The sequence below is a fragment of the Myotis brandtii genome, unplaced genomic scaffold (assembly GCF_000412655.1).
Source record: "Myotis brandtii unplaced genomic scaffold, ASM41265v1 scaffold363, whole genome shotgun sequence".
In the NCBI taxonomy this organism is placed as follows: domain Eukaryota; kingdom Metazoa; phylum Chordata; class Mammalia; order Chiroptera; family Vespertilionidae; genus Myotis; species Myotis brandtii.
The window spans coordinates 768,575-789,498 of NW_005363938.1; the positions used below are offsets into that span (position 1 = coordinate 768,575).

At 40.1% G+C, this 20,924-nt stretch overlaps 1 protein-coding gene across 1 annotated transcript in view; it reads left to right on the top strand.

The window, feature by feature from the left end:
- Positions 1-20,924, top strand: part of ERCC4 (excision repair cross-complementation group 4) — a 31,132-nt gene that overhangs the window by 360 nt on the left and 9,848 nt on the right. The window contains 8 exon segments of the mRNA XM_005871971.2: positions 1,322-1,546; positions 5,630-5,825; positions 7,766-7,973; positions 10,364-10,544; positions 11,519-11,647; positions 13,035-13,145; positions 15,246-15,843; positions 17,601-17,693. Coding sequence (XP_005872033.1) covers positions 1,322-1,546; positions 5,630-5,825; positions 7,766-7,973; positions 10,364-10,544; positions 11,519-11,647; positions 13,035-13,145; positions 15,246-15,843; positions 17,601-17,693 — 1,741 coding nt within the window.

Below are 20,924 nucleotides of genomic sequence, written 5' to 3' on the forward strand. Positions count from 1 at the left end.
CCGAGCGGAAGCAGGCCCGGGCGCGGATGCGAGGCCTCTGAGGGAGGTGCAGGCCCCCCGACGCGGGGATGGGGGAGGCATTGAATGAGGGGCCCTGAGGCAGATGCAGGTCTCTGACTCGGATGCGGGGGCCCCGCGGGGGATGCAGGTCCCTGACCAAGGACAGTGAGAGGGATGGAGGGGCTCTGGGAGGAGTAGGGGAGGTCTGTAGGAGGGTAGGGATAGTGATGGAATCCCATAGTTGGCTATGCAAAAGGGCTTGCTGGGGTCCAAGGAGTAGGATTGGGGAAAGGGGAGGGAATGGGGATGGAGGAATATCTGAGGATATTGGGGGGACGTGAAGATGCTGAGGCTGGGAGAGCCTTGTAGGGAAGAGGAGGGACTAAGAGGTTCCCCAGAGCTGTGGGAGGAGGGCGTGGGGTCAGAGGGGAGGGAGCTGGAAGCCGAGGATATTGGGGAAGGGGACCTGGGGCTGAGGAGGGCGTCCACCTGGGCTGGGGGTGTTGAGAGGTGACAGCCTGGTCTGACAAGGCTGATGAGCAGGTGGCAGGAGGAACGTGTCAGCTGCGAAGAGTGACCACAGTCTCCATCCACCTAGGGATCCCCTGTGCTGGACAGAGGCCTTAGCACCACACAGCAACCCCCCAACTTCACCACCACCCCGCAAGGCCCCAGTAAAGGCAGCATTGAACTGAAGGTGTGAGGGCCCAGGGCCCCATGGACATGATGAAATTCCCTCCAGGGCAGATCTTGACAGAACTAATAATCTAAACATTGCCTGGGAAAAGGACCTTCTCACTCGTGCAAACCTGGCTTTGGTGGGAAGTATTTTTTTCTTGGTAGCCGAAGTCTTTTAACTCAGAGTTTGAAAGCCATTTTTTTAATTGTTATTAAAATGCTAATAACAAGTGCAATGGTTCCTTAGTCCGAGCAGTGGTCAGCAAACTCATTAGTCAACAGAGCCAAATATCAACAGTACAACGATTGAAATTTCTTTTGAGAGCCAAATTTTTTCAACTTAAACTATATAGGTAGGTACATTGTTATTAACTTAATTAGGGTACTCCTAAGGCTTAGGAAGAGCCACACTCAAGGGGCCAAAGAGCCGCATGTGGCTCGGGAGCCGAGGTTTGCCGACCACGGCTAGTGTAAGCCTCAAAACAAAACAAAAACCAGAACAGCCTAGTTAAGTGCAGACTGACTGGTTGATCAACATAAAGTAGTAACTTGGTTTGTAGTAAATGCATTATTAAGTTCGTTACCGCCGAGGAAAGCAGCGTATCATTTTAAATACAAATCCCTGCCACCACATCAAAGCTGCCCCTTGTATTAAACAGCCCACTAATTCAGTTTCATTTGGTTTAGGAGTATTTCATCAATCAGCTGAAGATAGAAGGAGTGGAACACCTCCCGCGCCGGGTAACAAATGAAATCGCAAGCAATGGTCGCTATGAGGTTTACACACAAGGAGGTGTGATATTTGCAACAAGTCGAATTCTCGTGGTTGATTTTTTGACTGATAGAATACCTTCAGATTTAATTACTGGTAAGCATTTGAAATTTTATCATATGTAAATTTGCCTTTTTGGTGTGTGTGTCTGTCCCCTCTGCTAAACTACTCTAAGCTAGAACCTTCCTGTGAGTAGCATTGTATGTATTTTCTCAACATTGTCCTTTTAGCCATTAGCACAATATCTGACACACGATAGATGCTCAATAAATATTTGTGGCCTGAATAAGTAAACAAATAAATGTAAGATTGACTTTTCCTTGTTTTCTAAGCTGGTATTCAGTAAGTAGCGTGGTAATTGGATGGCATTTGCTTTTAGAACCTAATCAGACTTGAAATGTTTGTAAATATTCTTTGTATATTTCCTAAAATATTTGGTTTTCCTCTTTAAAGAGTATTTTTCCCATGATGTGAGTTAGACCAAATAGTTGCTTAATTATTTTGAAAAGAATGGTTTCTAAGCTAGAATTAATATAGAAAAGGAATTATTACTATTATTACTTGTTTTTTTAGAAACCCTTTCTGATTTCCCCAAAACTAATTTAGAGGCTCTACCTCTGTGACCTCAGGTTATCCTGTGCTTCTCATAGCACTCAGAACACCATATAATATTTGCTTATTTATTTGTCTGTCTGGCTCATGAGAGAACAAGCTTTGTAGGCACAAGGAACAACTTGCTCATCCTAGGCTACAAGTAACTAGGACACAGTAGGTACTAAACACATATTTGTTGGGTGAATGATGCATGGGTGTACTGTGATCTGTGGTGAACTTTTGGAGGGCAGAGAGACTTAGGAAATTCATAACTGTACTTTCCACTTTGTCTATCATATTGCTCTGAACCTAGGAGACCCTCAAAACATATTTAGTGAATAAACATATGAATGAATTCTTTTTATGGTTCATGGTGAGCTGATTGTTATAAGCTGTGGCACAGACCATGCAGTCAGAATCACCTGACTTTGGTAATGCCACTGCTTACAAGCAAGTTACTTAATTTTTCATTAATTTTTTTCATGAGTCCCAGTTTTCTCATTTCTTAATTGCTTAGTATTAGTGCCTGGTATGTAACAAAAACTTAATAAATAATATCAAAAAAGTATATTGGCATTTTATAACCAGAAATCTTGATAGATCATAAAGTTTTTACTGTTTGCTCCTTTCCTATAAGTTGTTTTGTCTTTATTAAGTTGATAAAATGAAAAAAATCTTGAAACTACCACTAGATGTCAGTATTGCTCTTTCAATAATAGTTCAACCTGCCTAAGCAATCTGAGTCCAATAAATGTCCAAAGTAGAGCGTGTAGGTAGTTTCTAATTAAAAGTTAATTTCTGTATGACCCCAGTTAACTCATCTGTAAATTGGAGACAGTAATACCACCTTCCTTCTAGGATTATTGTCAGAGTGAAATGAGATAACCTGTGTAAAATTCTTAGCATTGTGCATGGCCCATAGTAAGCATTCTGTGATTACTATGTATTATGAATGTTCCTGTCCTCAAGCAGTTCAGTGGAGGAGACCGATGTAAAAATATATTTACAGTACAGTATGAGATGAGATCCGAGATGTTATGGGAGCATAAAAGAATTCAATAGGCTTTTGTGGGATTAAAATTGCCCCCAGAAATATGACCTGCTTGTGTTGTTTTTATTTCTTTTTTTAAAAAGTGGGGTTCTCAGATGGTGACACTTGGTAGGAAAAACTGAGTTTTGGAATCTTTGGTCTCCCATTACTTGCTGGATGACCTTAATTAAGTTGCTTCCCTTTCCTGGTCTCAATAATGCCTACCTCATAGAATTATTGTGAGGATTAAATTAAATAAAACTATAAAAGTGCCTAATCCCAGGGCCTCGGATATTGGTTCTTTTCTCCTTCCTCCATTGGGTTCCAAAAAAAATGACAGCCTATTAGAGGATAGCATTTTCTTAAATTGAGGTTTACCTTTTCTTTAGAAGTTATTTTCAATTTTATACAATATTTCAATCCAGGCCAGCAAATGTGGCCCAGTAGAGTACTTGGAACAACTCACCTACTAGGTACAGAATCTTTTCTAAGTAGTAAATTAATTATGTACATGTACTGGGGTGATTGAAAATCCTTTGTTTACAAATTCTTAAATAATATTATTAATTTTTACCATATTTGAAAAACAACTTGCTTAGGCAAATAAATGTTAGCTCCATCCACCTTGATCCAAAAGTTAAACACTAAAATAGTAGAATCTGAATTGAATGTATTGAACTACTAGAAGGGGTCATATATTGCAATTGGTGTCATTTTCTAGAAACTAGGAGTGATGACAACTGGGGCAAAAATGTGCAAGTGCATTTATAGCAAATATATGTAACAGTATATATAACAGGTTTGGTTTACGTCTACAAGACTGAGAATCATCATAGAATAATTGAGTTTTTGACCCAGAAATGATGTCTGTGCATTCTTATACCATCTCATGTCTGTCCCTAATTTATCACTAATCATACCACAACAAATTTATTATATACTAGAGGCCCGGTGCACAAAAATTTGTGCACTCGGTGTGGGGGGAGAGGGGGGTGGGGGTCCCCACTGGGGTGCCTGGCCAGCCTGGATGAGGGGATGATGGCTGTTTGCAGCTGGTCACACCCCCTTCAGGGTGGGGGTCCCCACTGGGGTGCCTGGCCAGCCTGGATGAGGGGATGATGGCTGTTTGCAGCTGGTCACACCCCCTTCAGGGTGGGGGTCCCCACTGGGGTGCCTGGCCAGCCTGGATGAGGGGATGATGGCTGTTTGCAGCTGGTCACACCCCCTTCAGGGTGGGGGTCCCCACTGGGGTGCCTGGCCAGCCTGGATGAGGGGATGATGGCTGTTTGCAGCTGGTCACACACCCTTCAGGGTGGGGGTCCCCACTGGGGTGCCTGGCCAGTCTGGGTGAGGGGCTGAGGGCTGCTTTCAGGCTGGCGGTTGTTGACTGAAGCTCCCAACCGCTCCTTTTTTTTCTCTTTTTTTTATTTTATTCTGGGCCAGCTTTAGCTCTGGCTCTAGCTCTGAGGCTTCGTATCTGGTTTGTTTGCCGTTCTATAATCCAAACAATGTATAACTTCAGCTCTGAGATCCCGGCAGGCTGAAAGCTGGTTTCTGGGGTTTTGTTTAGCTTCTTATTTGCAACATAGTACATAGTTGCTTAGAGTTGCAACTCAGAGGCCGGCAAGTCAGGCGGGGAACGTTGGAGTCTGCAGTCACTGGAGCAAGCAAGCCTCATGTTCGCTTCCAGCTGCCTGGCTGCCGGCCGCCATCTTGGCTGACAGTTAATTTGCATAAGGATATGCTGATTAGCCAATGGGAAGGGTAGCGGTCGTACGCCAATTACCATGTTTCTCTTTTATTAGTGTAGATATATAAAAGATCATCTGGTCCAGTGCTTGTTTTATAAATAAGGAAACATGTATCATTGTCTGTGTTTTTGTGATTTAGAGGTGTTATCACCACACCCACACCAAAAAAAAAAAAATGTATTAAACATACTCATTAAAAGTTTTTATTTTAACTGGACTAATTTACCTCTCAACTGAATACTCTGATTCTGAAAATTGAATTATTTTTAATAGGTGATTCAGATGTTGCCGAAACTTCTAAAATGCAGCGATCTTGTGTAGTGCACATCTCATTCACAATAAAAGGAGAATTAGTAACCCACATAGCTTTCAGAAATGCTTCCACTGTGCCAGACATGCCCTACCCCAGGGCCTTTGCTCGTATGATTTCCTCTGCCTGGAACTCTCTTGGCCCACAGAGTCTGCAAGGCTCATCTCCTCATCTGCCTTTACTCATATGACCTCAGCGAGGCCACCCTATCTAAAATTTCAAATCACACCCTTCACACATACTCGCCCTCTTCTGACATATTTTTTTCTCTTCAGCTCTTGCCACCTTATAACCGACTGAATATTTTACTTATTTATATTGTTAATATAAGTGACATAAGGACTACGTGTTTTCTTTGAGGCTATATTCCCAGCCACAGCAGTGCTTGCCCATGCTCAAGTAGGCACTCAAGAAAAATGTGACGAATAAGTGAATGAAACTGAGCCTGAAAACTACGTCTATTCTGTAATTGAAATTTTAATTTCCCCCTTCAGGCATCTTGGTGTATAGAGCTCACAGAATAATCGAGTCTTGTCAAGAAGCATTCATCTTGCGCCTCTTTCGCCAGAAAAACAAACGTGGCTTTATTAAAGCTTTCACAGACAACGCTGTTGCCTTTGATACTGGTTTTTGTCATGTGGAAAGAGTGATGAGGAATCTTTTCGTAAGGAAGCTGTATCTGTGGCCAAGGTAAATAGCATTATGTGATCAATTTCTGAGGGAATCTGCTGTCATTTAACTTTGCACTTTAATGTAATGTGAAATTTACTGTAATTGGACTTGATACATGCTCGTCAGGTTCGTAACAAGTGCATCCAAATATAAATAATGTATGGTCACCACATTTGTGATTCTTTTAAAAGGAGAAAGAGATTTGATAGTTATTTTTCTGGTAGCCCCATCAAAACCATCCAAATGCAGCCATGTTATCCTTTCTCATCCACTTAATAAAACTTCCAGAGAGCAATCTAGAGACTACACAGCAGCAGTAGGTGAACTGCAGATTTAGTGGCCAAGACTCCCACTTCCACTTTGAAAATAACCCATCAGGGAAATAATGCCCCCAGAGAGCAATCTAGAGACTCATATACACAGCAGCAGTAGGTGAACTGCAGATTTAGTGGTCAAGACTCCCGCTTCCACTTTGAAAATAACCCATCAGGGAAATAATGCCCAGAGATTTTGAAGAATTTCAGTAAATTTCTAGGAAAAACAGAAGGCTTCAGTTTTCAAACATTTTGCAACCTATGCTAATAGGTATTTTGGTTACACTTTATGGTATTTAAGAGTAGTTGTTATCTTTTTTGTTTCTTGATTATACCTTATTTTGAGTATCAACAAACCTTTCCCGTAAGGGGCCAGTTTGTAAAGATTTAACTTTTGTGGGCCATGAGGTGTTAGGGTCCAGCCCCAGCAGGTCCAGGGGTTCCCAAAGGTGTGGACGGAGGCTGCATTCAGTTGATCAGCATATCGAGGTTCTCTAGTCTGGATCTCCGGTATCAACAAACCTTTCCCAGAAGGGGCCAGTTTGTAAAGATTTACGTTTTGTGGGCCATGAGGTGTTGGGGTCCAGCCCCAGCAGGTCCAGGGGTTCCCAAAGGTGTGGACGGAGTCGGCGAAGAATGAAGGACACAGAGGCTGCATTCAGTTGATCAGCATAGCAAGGTTCTCTAGTCTGGATCTCCAGCCAGGTTCTGTGTTTTATTGTCTTGTTACATCTGTATTTATACCAGTTGATTTTAATCCTATCAAAGGTTGGGGCTTTCTTATCTCCATTCCAGGGAGTAAAGATTATGTAGCTTAAGCGTGATTGTTCGTAGTTAAAGTGATTAACTACCTGCCTGGCACTTAGTTAAGGGGTTTTATTCCCTCCCTAACTTCAGGGAAAAATCCCTACCTGGGGAAACAACCTTTCTCGGAGAGGTGACCTTGGTTAAAACACATAGCGCCAAGAAGGGGAGCAAACATATTAAGAACAGTATGCCATATATGCCAGGTCCCTTGAAACATATGCTGTGCAGATGTTTCTTCCCTGCAGTGACTGTGTCAAGCAGCAAGGATGGACCGGCTTCCGGCAATGAGGTCTGTTAGTTCTTCAACTCTGCTGTCCTAGCATGAAAGTAGCCATAGGCAATACATCAACTGTGGGCATGGCTATGTCTCAGTAAGACTATTTATAAAAATAGGCCCAGCCCTGGCCGCTGTGGCTGAGTTGGTTGAGCATCATCCAGTGCACCAAAAGGTCGCCAGTTTGATTCCTGGTCAGGGCACATGCCCAGGTTTTGGGTTTGGTTTCCAGTCGCAGTGCATACAGGAGGCAACCAATCAATGTTTCTCTCTCATATTAATGTTTCTCTCTCCATCTTCCTTCCTCTCTCTAAAAATCAATGAAAACATATTTTTAAAAAATAGGGCCAGGATTTATCCCAGACCATAGTTTACTGACCTCTGCTTTATTTGAATAATTTCCATTCATGGAGGTTAAAAGTATTCCTGAAAACATTGTGATTTTGCTTTCTATATTGTTTGTCTCTTAATTGCATTAAAAAAAATTAGAAAATTAAACCGAGACCAGAAATACATAGCTGTTGAAACTCTAGAAAATATTTGAAAAATATTTGTCTCTTTAGGTTCCATGTCGCAGTAAACTCGTTTTTAGAGCAGCACAAACCTGAAGTCGTAGAAATTCATGTTTCTATGACGCCTGCCATGCTTGCCATTCAGACTGCTATCCTGGACATTTTAAATGCATGTCTAAAGGAACTAAAATGCCATAACCCGTCGCTGGAAGTCGAAGATTTGTCTTTAGAAAATGCCATTGGAAAGCCCTTTGACAAGGTACTCTATTTCTTTCCTTTTTAAGCACAGTTTGTTATGTTATAATTTTAAAGAATGCCAGTTATTTTAATATTTGCAGTGTTCTTCATAGGAATTTGCTGTTGTTTATAATTAGATTGGAGGTAATTTAAAGTACAGATAGCTTCTTTGGTTTACCGGAAGGTAATCATTTGTAGTAAAATATGTGGATTGGCATATAAGCACTATTCTGATCTTGCAGTGATTATCTCATTTTAAATATAATTAAGAGGAGCATAAATAACCTTTTTGCTCTTAAATGACAGCATTAGGATATCTACAGGTAGAAGAGTTTTACATAAGACTGCTTCAGAATGTATAATCTCTTGTTTAGAGTAAGAATAATTTGGATGAGTTTTCATTAGTGAGAAATGTGAAATTTGTTGCCTTAAAGTTACATTCTGAATTGAGAAAACGGTAAGACTTTAGTTCAAGGATTTTTTTTTCTAATTTTTTCATCATAGGTTAATATTAATACAGATAGGTAAATGTCTGAGACTGAATTGTAGATCCATAAATGCTCACTTTTTAAGGATTCCAGGCACCTTTTTTTTTTCTTTCATATTTTGGTAGACTAAGTTCCTTTCTTTAAAATTCTAAATCAGTTTCTTTGTCACTGGAAGTAATACAGAATAGTTATAAAAAAGGAAAAGTTTAAATCCTCATTTCTTTGATCCCCTCCCCCAAATAATCATATCTTTTACTGTGAAGTAATGACACATAAAATGAATTTCCTCTGTTATTAGAGTAAAGCTTATTATAATTTAAAAACCCTTCACATTCTTTTAGAAAAACAAAACATAGTCTAATATGTTTTGCACTAAATTTCTGTTTAACATCCCCTGGCTAGTAATAGTCAAAGTATTGTTTTAGGTATTCTTTTAGTAACCAAACTAAATATAGCTATAACATGCATCTTGTTAGAAAATTTAACTTTTATAGATGATCTTACAAAAGAGACAGGCATTACATGTCCCAGTTTGTCTAGAACAGTTCCAGAATCTGCCGGTTATTATGGAATAATTATTAATAGTATCATCTCATTTTTACAAGAATCCTAGTTTGGACAATAAATTTGTTAGATAAGATGCCATGTAGTGATACTGCTTCCATGTGATGCTACCAGTATTATCCTTTTTAGTTACAGAGTCAGTTTATGAAGGAAATGTTCATGTGTATAGTTGTGGATATGTAGATATCTGCACTGTATTTACAGTACATAAAGTTGTTGTGTGTTTTAGGCAACTTTTTATTATCTTAAAAAGCAATCAAGCCCGGCTGGTGTGGCTAAGTGATTGAGCATTTACCTATGAACCAGAAGGTCATGGTTCGATTCCTGGTTAGGGCATACACCCGGATTGTGGGCTCGATCCCCAGTGTGGGGTGAGCAGGAGGCAGCCAATCAATGATTCTCTCTCATCATTGATGTTTCTATCTCTCTCTCCCTCTCCCTTCTTCTCGAAATCAATAAAAATATATTTTAAAAAATCCGCCCTAACCGGTTTGACTCAGTGGATAGAGCATCAGCCTTCGGACTCAAGGGTCCCAGGTTCGATTCCGGTCAAGGGCATGTACCTTGGTTGCAGGCACATCCCCAGTAGGGAGTGTGCAGGAGGCACTTGATCGATGTTTCTCTCTCATCGATGTTTCTAACTCTCTATCCCTCTCCCTCTCCCTTCCTCTCTGTAAAAAATTAATAAAATACAAAATCGACACATAAAAAAAAAAATGAAAGTAGTTTGTTAATTTAGCAATTTAGTCAATTTAACAGTTTAATCAGTTAGTAATTTAACAATATTTTCTCATCCATGAATCACACTAAAAAAATAAAAAAAGCTAAAATCTTTTGCACCAACAAATTAAGGTACAGTTATTTAATTTAATGCCATGTAGTTTCCCTGGTTTATGCCCTCTGCTCCATTGTTCAACTGGACCCCACAACTTATCAATCCAGGATAAGGTCACAGCTGAACTTGGCAGAAATTGAATGTCTGAGCTACATGCTTTGACTCTTCCTAAAAATAAATCATTGATTATCTGATGTTTATCAGGCCTTTTCTCTTCTGACTAAAACTGTACATATGGACAATTATGAATTGACTCTATCTGATTATAAAGATTCTACTAATGAGGTGCTCTGCATTGTATTTGAAAAATTAAACATTATTTTTAGAATCTTATGAACTGAAATTTCTATCTACTTCCTCGGAAGATAATATTTTGGATATTTTTATTGTGATAAAATATACATAACAAATCATTTTAACCATTTTTTAGGTATATAGGGGATGATATTTTTGAAAGTATAATCTGTATTAATAATAGCTATATGGAACATATTCTAGCAATACTAAATCTTATTCTTGTTTTAGACAATCCGCCATTATCTGGATCCTTTGTGGCACCAGCTTGGAGCCAAGACTAAATCCTTGGTTCAGGATTTGAAGATACTACGAACTTTACTGCAATATCTCTCTCAGTATGATTGCATCACATTTCTTAATCTTCTGGAATCTCTGAGAGCAACAGAGAAGGCTTTTGGTCAAAATTCAGGTGGGAGATAAAAATACTAATATTCTCCTCGGAGCTGATTTGAATATAGTTCTGGGTTTTGTTGAGGAGTCAGGTGTGGGGAGTGCTATATTCAGCTACATGATATACTAAGGCTTCAAATTACATTTTACATTCCTAGCGCAAGGATATAGGTTTTATTGATAGCTAATGTTACCTCCTACTTAACTTCTGTTCTCTATAGTAATAAATATTCATATCCATTCTGGGCAATTTTATTTCTAGAAAAAAAATGTGTATAATACAAGCAGTTCCCAACCTAGAAATAGCTTGCATTCTGGAAAGTTAGTTGTTAAGAATTTAAAATTCATTTTCCCTGCAGAAACAGTTAGGCAGTATGGGGTTTCATCAGCTAGAGTGCTGAAGACCAAAGATGAGATATTTGTAAGGAAACATAGCATGCACATATGACTGGGCACTGTCTTGCTTTGCTATCAGTGACATCCTTCCCTCACTCTTGTGGCCTAGGCCGGTGATTTTCAAAGTATGGTCCATGGGCCCCTGAGGCCAAGACTTAATAGGATTCATAATTTTTACTGCTTCATCAGAGACATTCTTGAGTGATAAACGGCAAATGCATCGAAATGAAGAATACACTGATGGTTAGTACACTTTGGTTCCACTGCCTTGATGGTGCTTAGGCACCAGCAGTGTTACGTACTAACGCTTTTGCACCGTCATAGGAAATGTCAATGCAGGGGGAAAAAGTCAAATAATGAGTTAGTATTATTATGAGAAAAGTTGTATTATTATGAAGATAGACCCCGTGAAAATATGTTGGGGTCCCCCAAGAGCCTATAGGCCACACTTTGAAAACCACTGGTCTAACCAAACCGTGATAGAGGCCACAGGTTCAGAGAAGAACAAGATGGCAGCCAGGTGTATATATAGATCATGGAACCGTGAGAGATTCTTTAAAATTTGAAGGTGTTTTTTTTTTTAATTCTTTATATTAGGTTGGCTGTTTCTTGACTCCAGTACCTCGATGTTTGTAAATGCTCGAGCAAGGGTTTATCGTGTTCCAGATGCCAAAATGAGTAAAAAAGGCAAAATGTCCGAAAAAGTGGAGATTAAAGAAGAGCAAGGTATCTTGTAGGCTTAAGTCTTTAAATGTGTCTTTTATTTCAGTATTTGGTGTGGAATTGCTTATCAAGTTACACTGAAATTTTAAATCTTTTTTGGCCATGTGAAAATGTGTACCTGTCTGTTAAGTGTAGGTTATATGTAACATATGTAATGTACGTTAAAAGTATTCACCACGGCAAAAAACAAACAAAAGAAAAACGTATTCACCATGGCAAATCCTTAGAATCCATAATCCAGGAGTTCCAAGTAACAAATGCCAAGTATCAATAGAGTGTATTCTTACTGCTGCAAAAGAAGTATAGATTTTTATTTTAACCTCAGAGTAATTACTAGTTGGGGCACTTAAAGTCTTAGTGGAACATTTTAACATCCCTTTAGTTTTTAGAAAACATAAATGTACTAGAATGAGGCAAATATATATTTTATTCCAATATAATTAATATCATTAAGTTTTTAAAATTAAATTTATTGGGGTAATATTGGTTAATAATATATAAGTTTCAGGTGTACAATTCCATAATACATAATCTGTATACTGCATTGTGTAGTCTCCTTTCATCACCATATATTTGACCTCTTGCCCCTCTGATAACCACCATACTGTTGTCGGTGTCTATAAGTTTGTTTATTTTGTTTGTTCATTTGTTGTTTTCTGTTTTATATCCCACGTGTGAGTGAAATCATATGATTCTTGTCCTTTTCCATCTGACTTATTTTACTGACATGATACTCTCAACCTACACCAAACTAAAAAGTTTCTGGCCCTGACCGGTTTGGCCTAGTGGATAGAGCGTCGGCCTGTGGACTGAGGGGTCCAGGGTTCGATTCCAGTCAAGGGCATGTACCTTGGTTGCAGGCACATCCCCAGTAGGGGGTGTGCAGAAAAATCATTGGTTTCTTAAGGCATGGGATAAGGTTACTGCTTACTTTCTGGTTCAAAGATCTCTTTTAAAACTTAAACATATTAGTGTTGTGAAATAAAAATTTGACTGTGTCTAATTCTATTTTATGTTCAGGATTGTGAAAATCATGGGGATTTTAGAAACAGTGAACACTGTTCCTTTCTACTGATTGTTTTGTATAGCAGATCATATATAGCATCACAATTGACAGCTAACACAGACTTATCTCTTATTAGTGACCTTGACTATCACTTTCTATCAAGGCATTATGAAATTTGTATTAATGTTGGTCTGAAGTGCCTTTGATTTAAACCACAAGGAGACTTCTTTCAAGGAAACAGATTCTCCCTGGCATTATGGAGGAAGCCCAAAGGAATGGGCTTCTGGAGTGATGCTTGTGTTATCTATTGATTTGAAAATCTTCAGAATACTTCGTGGGTAAAAATTATCACATAGAATGAGATTATCTTTTATTTCTATGCAGAAACAAAAAAGGAACTGGTCCTGGAAAGCAACCCAAAGTGGGAAGCACTGACTGAAGTACTGAAAGAAATTGAAGCAGAAAATTCGGAGAGTGAAGCCCTTGGTGGTCCAGGTAGGGAAAGGAAGATGCTGACATCTGCTTTCAAAATCAAGCCAATGAGTCTTTTTTATTAGCTCTTTAAAAATAGCTTACTACTTTGTTTATAAAATGTAGGAGAATAACTGCCAAATGAACACAGAAATGTAGCAGCAGTCCCCTATCTGTACGACTTTCTCCAGGTTAAATCACTATGTATTCATGCAAGCAGGTTCTTTTACTGGTTGGGTTCCCAGGAATTCTATTTAAAGACACAGCTAATCTCCACATATATATTTACCAGGCTTGAAATCTGGAATCCCCAAGGAGCAAGCTAAAGGGTCTTATGTTTTATTTTCTCAGCAAGTACCTCCTCTTCTCAGGGAAGCCTAAACTATAGAGTGACATTGACTTAGCCTTACAAAAATTCCAACTTTTAGGGCTGCTTTCTTCAAACATGAGTATACTAGATTAACATAGACTAAGCCTGACCTAAATTAAAAAAATAAAACCAAACAAAATAAAAGAAAACTAGATTTTTAAACTAATTGAGTCTTTGAAATCCTGCAAAGCAATAAAGGCAAGCATACAATCCTTTTATTAGTAAATGTGTTGGTGATATTATCCCAGACCAAAGTCACACATGCTCAACTAGAAAAATAAAAAATATACAGAAAAAAGAGAAGGCAAAAAATTGTGTCTGGCAGCCATGTTATTAACATTGGCATTTATTAACAATGTTATTAACTTTGGCACAATTCCTTCTAGCCTTCTTTTCCTGTATCTTCTATTTCACATTGATAAAGTCATATGTAGATGAAATTTCTGGATATAGAATTGATAAGTCAAATGATACTAATATTTTTAAAGTTATTGAAACATATTACCACATTGATTTACAAAAAGTTTTTATCAACTTTCATTTCTTCTAGCAGTATAAGAGTTTATTTCTTTTTCACTTAGGTAACAATGACTAGAGAGTCTATCTATTTGTGTGTATATGTGCACGTCCTATATAATAAAAGGCTAATATGCAAATCGAACGAACAGCGGAACGACCGGTCACTATGACACACACTGACCACCAGGGGGAGCGTCCCTCAATGCAGGAGTTGTCCCCTGGTGGTCAGTGTGCTCTGCACGTCCTATATAATAAAAAGCTAATACGCAAATCGACCGAACAGCGGAACGACCGGTCACTATGACACACACTGACCACCAGGGGGAGCGTCGCTCAATGCAGGAGTTGTCCCCTGGTGGTCAGTGTGCTCCCACAGAGGAAGCGTCGCTCAGCCAGAAGCCAGGCTCGCCAGCGGGCTTAAGGCTGGTGAATGCAGAGGCAGTGGCAGGAACCTCTCCCACCTCCATGGCATCGCTAAGGACCCCTTGGGGGTCCCGGACTGGCACAGGTTGGGTTGAGGGAGGCGCAACCCCCCTTCCCCCCAGTGCACGAATGTCCTGTACCGGGCCTCTAATGTAGGTATAATTTATCAATTTGATTGGAGAAAAATGTTATCTTGTTTTACGTTTTGATGTTTGATAGGTTCAGTATTTTCTCAAATGCATTTCCTCTTTTGTCTTAGTTTTCTTTGCCAACTTAGGCTATGTCCTTAGTTTATATCATCTTTTACACAGTAAAGATACTAACATTTATCATTGTTGCATAACGTTCTTCTTTTGTCTTTTGTTTTTTAATGCACAGTGTTTTATTCTTATAGAGTCAGTCTTAACTTATAGATATCGATCTTCCTGAGATTTTTTCTGTTGCTTTTAAGCCTAGAAAATCATCTGTAGCCAGACAGATGAAAAAGAGTCACCTTTTTTTTTTTAAATAATTTAATATTTAACATTTGACTCTGTAATCCACTTGGAATTTATTTTGGTGTATAAGATTCTCTGGGAATTATTAATTAATAAGAGATTTTTAAAAGCCTCCATTATACATTAATCTTTCATAAGATTAAATATTTCTGGCTTCAACTTAAAGTTTTACATGATCCTGCATCTAAGACCCTTTTTAAACAAATTATAAATGTCCTGTCTTTAGCACCAAGAGATAAAATATGTCTTCCCTGTGAGGAAAGGGGTGAGGGGGCCCATAGGGAATAGTGACATAATATTGTTTTCTAATTTTAGGTCAAGTACTTATTTGTGCAAGTGATGATCGAACGTGTTCCCAGCTAAGAGAGTATATCACCATGGGAGCCGAGGCCTTCTTGCTGAGACTCTACAGGAAAGCCTTTGAGAAGGAGAGCAAAGCTGAAGAAGTGTGGGTGGCTTTCAGAAAGGAGGATGGTGCAAAGAGAACTGTGAAATCTAACAAAAGACCCAAAGACCCCCAAAACAAAGAAAGAGCTCCTACCAAAGAACGGGCTCTCAAAAAGAAAAAACAGAAGTTAACGTTAACTCAGATGATGGAGAAACCTGAAGAACTTGAAGAGGAAGGGGATAGCAAAGAAGGATACCCTAGAGACTTATGCAGCAGCCCAGAGAGCTGCTTAGAAGAAATCAAGCAGGAGGAGTTTGATTTAAACTTGTCATCGGATGCCGCTTATGGAATTCTGAAAGACCCCCTCATCATCATCCACCCACTTCTGGGTTGTAGCGACCCCTATGCCCTGACGAGGGTACTTCACGAAGTAGAGCCAAGATACGTGGTTCTGTATGACGCAGAGCTAACATTCGTGCGTCAGCTCGAAATTTACAGGGCAAGTAGGCCCGGGAAACCGCTCAGGCAAGTTATAAAGAGTGTGGAGTGTGAACTGCATCTTGAAGGCTTCACATTCACAGTTCTTTAGGATTTAGCACCGAAACTATCCCTGTTGCATGTGGGTTTTCTTATCTTTCACGTTCTGTTATGTGTTGGTTCCATTTGTGAAACCTTATTTTGCTCTCTGATGAATCTGGGAGTGTGCATAGGAAGGATATCCAATGTAGCATAACAGTGAGTCCAGAGGACTGCTCGTGGTCTCATTACTTGCTGCTCTGTTGTTATGTTCCATATTCTTTATGCACTGGTTTGTACCTTATGGGGTGCTCTATCTAAACAAGTCTAGGAAATTTATATCCTGACTTCTCCCCAAAATTAATGTCATTATGACTCAGCTAAATAATTTCAATCTTCTAAAATGTCTTTCTTATAAATTGTAAGAAGTGACTCTGAGTTACATTCACATAAAACTAAAGTATTTGAGGAATTATTGTGCCGAGTTTTCTTGAGTTTCAAGAAATAATCAGGTGAACAATCTACAGAAATATCAGATGAGAAAATGATGCCTCCCAAAGAATATAGTGTTCTGGCTCTCCAGTTATCTGAGGGGAAATAAACAACAAAATTAATATCCTGAACACAGTCTGAACCACAAAACAGAGCCAAAGAAATTTTTTTCTAGCAGTTTAACGAATGCAGCCTTTCAGAGTAGAGATGAATGGAGGAAGTGGGTCAGAAATAATGCAGAATGAAGAGATTAGATGAAGCTGGTAAAATAATTATAGGCTGGTAAATTTTTCATACTTTGCTATTGATCAACTTTGTAGATAGCTTGTCTGTTCTTTGTTGCCTGAGAATAAAATAGTGTGATATTTGCAAACAAAAATGTCAGAATCAGAAGGAACCTGGGAATTCAGCTGCTCACTGTGTCAGAGGGAAATGGAAGCCCACAAATGGTGAATGACTTCCCTCAGCCATGTGGCACATTCATGGAAGAGCCAAGGTCTCTGGACTCATTGTCCAATGGTCTCTTCCCTGTTCACACTTCAAAGAATCTAGGAAGGTGAAGTCTAAAAGAAAAATCGAGGGCTGCAAAAGGGAAATATCTCTGATAGAAGGTGCAGGAAAGGGACAGAAACGGTGCTTAATTCATCTTCATAGCAATAAGCAAGGTAGAAAAGCAGACCTTTTCTAAAAGAAAAGCATATATCAAGTTATTCCTTGAGGAGCCTGTTGTAATCCATATGTCTTCAGTGTCTGTGTGCTTAAGTAAAATGTGCGATGACTCAGCGCTGTTAAGACATGAAGAAAGAACTGAGAAATTGCTTGTGAAGATAAAGTTCATATAGATTTCATTTGTTTATTTCTCACTAACATGCACTTTCATAAGCTGCTTTTTACGACGACTGTCCAACTTCTTAAATGCTTGTTTGGCAAAGAGGCAAAGAAACATTGAAAATAGAGAAGCCACTGAAATTTTGTGTTTTCTGGTTTGTTTGTAGTTATAAGGAAAGAATTATTCTATCCCTCCCGTTCTATTTCACTGTTTACCTAAACTCTGTTCTTCCTTTGGCAAAAGAAAAAGACCCATGTGGCAGTGAGACCTTTAACAGGTGGGGTTCAGGCAGCTGAATTTCAGTATGATTAATGGAACTTGTATCCTTAGTCCAATATTTACTATTTGAGCACTTCAGGTTGCTGATTTCAAATACTATGCTCTTCCTTTCAGGGATTACAAGTTACGTCTTTGCAATCTAAAAGAGTTCTGTCCTCACTTGCAGGGTTTACTTTCTCATATACGGAGGTTCGACCGAAGAACAACGCTATCTCACTGCTTTGCGGAAAGAAAAGGAAGCTTTTGAAAAACTCATCAGGTAATGCATAGACAGTAGGAAAGCACGGACTCTATTGGAAAGGCTTCTCTGGGCGGGCCAATGTCTAACAGCCCTCTGGGAGGATGGAGAGTGTTATGCCCAGATTTCAGGATCCCCAAGAAACCACATCAGGGAGCCAGCCAGGTCCGATGCAAAAGCATAAAGAGTCTTTATTCGAGCTAGCTCGGCTCCCCCACCTCGCCGACACAGCAGCAGGAAGCAGAGAGAGAGAGAACCCTGTGTAGAGAGGGGTTTTATAGGGGGTTGGAGTAAGGGGAGGAGAAAGGGCTGTGGGCCTTGCTGATTGGCCAGGCACAAGTCGGTGTCTTGTTCCTGGGTGTGGCTAGCAGAGGCTTAGACTTCCGGGAAGAAGCTCCTTGCCAAGCACATGGCCAAGGTAAGATGGAGGGAGCACTTACCCTGGGGCAAGATGGAGGGCGTAGCCCTCGCCCTTTCAGAGAGGAGAAGAGGTTGGGGAGGATCACATGTAGGTAAATCCATCTCCAATTGCTTTTCAGTGTTTTCATAGGATATTAGAAATGTGCCTGTAAAGAAATATAACTAAAACACTGCTTTTCTAAGATATATGTTCTTAAAACTCTCTCTTCCTCTCCCCATGCACAAGATTTCTCCCATTCCTTTGAACTATGATTTTTTTTAAAAATCCCTGTACAATTTGCATTGTCTGTGGTGCGTGACTGCTTGGCTATTTACTGGGAAATACTTTTTACATCCAGGTCAGTTTAGATCAGTAGATCGCTCTGGGAAAATATTTTTGAAAAGGTGTGATCTTTATCTGAACATAAGTGTATGCTTTTGAGAACGAGTGTCCTACATCTCGTCCTACGAGTGTTCTACATCTAAATAGAAAAGGCTTCTTAGTTTAATATAAGGAAAATGTTTCTCAGTGAGATATTCACACACTGGATGGTGCCAGGGTTCATGTCCCAGCATCAAGAGGGTTCAGGAATCTGGAAAAGGCTGCGCGTAGATGACATAGGAATCCAGAGACTATTAAAGAGACCAGAGACAAGTTATAATTTTGAAAGGCATTGGGGGTCAGAGGACCTTCAGCTAAAGGAACTGAAGACTTCCTCCTTGTCTAGGACCCTTGCTTTTATTAACACAATTTGTCCTAAGGCAAGGAGGAGATAATACACTTCAAAGGGTAAGGTTTCAAAGGGTACAGAGTCCATTGTCAGAATGGGGGAATAGCCTATGGCTGTTCAGGTGTTTGCCCAGTAGGAGGCAATAACATGTAAATTAAGATGCCTTTTAGCTGTCTGGCAGCCACAATCAGTTTCCTATTCAGGTTTGGGGAAATGCCTTTAGCCATTCCCAACAGGTGACTACATGTGTGACTCAACCCTGTTGAGTTCCCAAGTTTCATCAACCTTTTGATGAAACTCTTGAAATTATGACATGCTGGAATTGGTTCCCAGCAGGATGGCTACCTCTCACCCCTGGTAGTGTTTGAGAAATCTGATAACCTCCCACCAAGGACACTGTCAAGGAGATCACAGCTTGGTGAGGGAAAATGGATCAAATGATCCCATTAGGGGCCTCAGAAGCCAGGGCAGGGCTGGACAGGGCATCCTGGAGTTGAGGCAGAGAAAAGGTTAGACCAGAAGAGACTATGACCTGAGCTGAGAATAACGGCTATACCCATCTTCCAGGCCTCTAACATTGGCAGTGTATCAATGGCAATGGGAAGGCAGAGACCCTTTTTAGTGGTAGCTAGCCTGCCAGGGTTCTGGGCAAAATTTCAGAGTCGACAACCATCCTCCAACACTGGCTGTGGACTCTCAATATATGCATAAAATATATACAGACCCAGTTTGTCCAGGGGTGTTGAGTGAATCAGTGCCATTGAGTCCCTATGGAGGGGCTCAGCATACCACATGGATATATCTTTTCCCTCCTCTGTGATTGTGACGTGCCTTATTCATGGAGTCTTCCAGCTTCTAGTCATACAATTATTAGTCAGTCCTTTCAGCCTATGGAAATATATTTTCTATTAACATGTTTTGTGGAATGGTTTATATGGTATGTGTTTGGGGGGTTGCACGTTTTTTGAAGAAGTACTTCAGAAAGAGTTATAACAAACTAGGTATTATATAGACTATCTGTTCTTGGTCCAAAGTTTTTAGTGCCTCTCTGTGTCTTCTATATCTTTACTTTCCCAAGATTCAGTCAACAGATATTTATTGAGCATCTATTATGTGCCAAGCCCTGTGCTTATTTTAAAGTGCTTAAGTTACAGCAATGGTGCAGAAAATGTCTCTGCCCTCCAAGAACTTGTCCTCTAGTGGAAAAGACAAACATTAAATAATTAAGCACTCAATGAATATTATAATAAATTGACACGTGCAGAGTGTTGCAGGCTATGAAGGTAAAAGAGATGGGTGGAACAAGAGAGTGTGTCAAAGAGATCTAACCCAGTGTTAGACTAGGGACATCCTCACTGAAGAAGTGATCTTTAAGCTGATACATGAATGTGTGCTAGTCGCTAGGTAGACGAGGTGGACAGGGGGTTGTGTTGACCAAGGGTGTGTATGAAGGTTCAGAGGTGCAAGAAGGCTGTTGAAAGATTTAAGACTTGACTCCAAAGGCAATGAGACACCTTTGAAGAGTTCTAAGTATACTTTTAAAGGCTCCCTCTGGCATCAAACTGAGGAATGGATGGAGCAGGGAAAGTAGTCAGGAAGCTATTGCAATTGTCTGAGAAGGTGGTAGCCAAGATCCAGTTGATGAGGAGAGAGGAACAGATTTAAGAGAGATTTAGGAGATGGAGTCAGAGAACTGGTGATCCTGGATGTGGGCTGGTACCTGTTAGGTCAGAGAGAGCCCAGAATAGGATACTTGCAGACATGTGATGAGACAATGGACTCCCCCTGGCATGTCTAACAGATCAGCATGCCAGACACAGATACTGGCTTCTCCCTGAATCAACACCGACCCCCACACAGATACTGACTCATTCCTGAATACCTGGCTAACCCCCCTGCAGCTGAAACTTCCTCAACTGAATACCTCAGCTCATGTCCCCGCCCCTCACCCAACCGCAGTATAAAAAAAGCGCCCCCCTCCCTGTTGGCGTGAATCCACGTGCCCTGTCTTTGGGGTACGTGGGTCTCCCGGGGACGCAGAAATAAACCTTTTCCTTTCCTTTCTTTTCTGATTCACTGGACTCTCTATTTCTTGCGCCGCCTCCTGAGCCACCTAACCTAA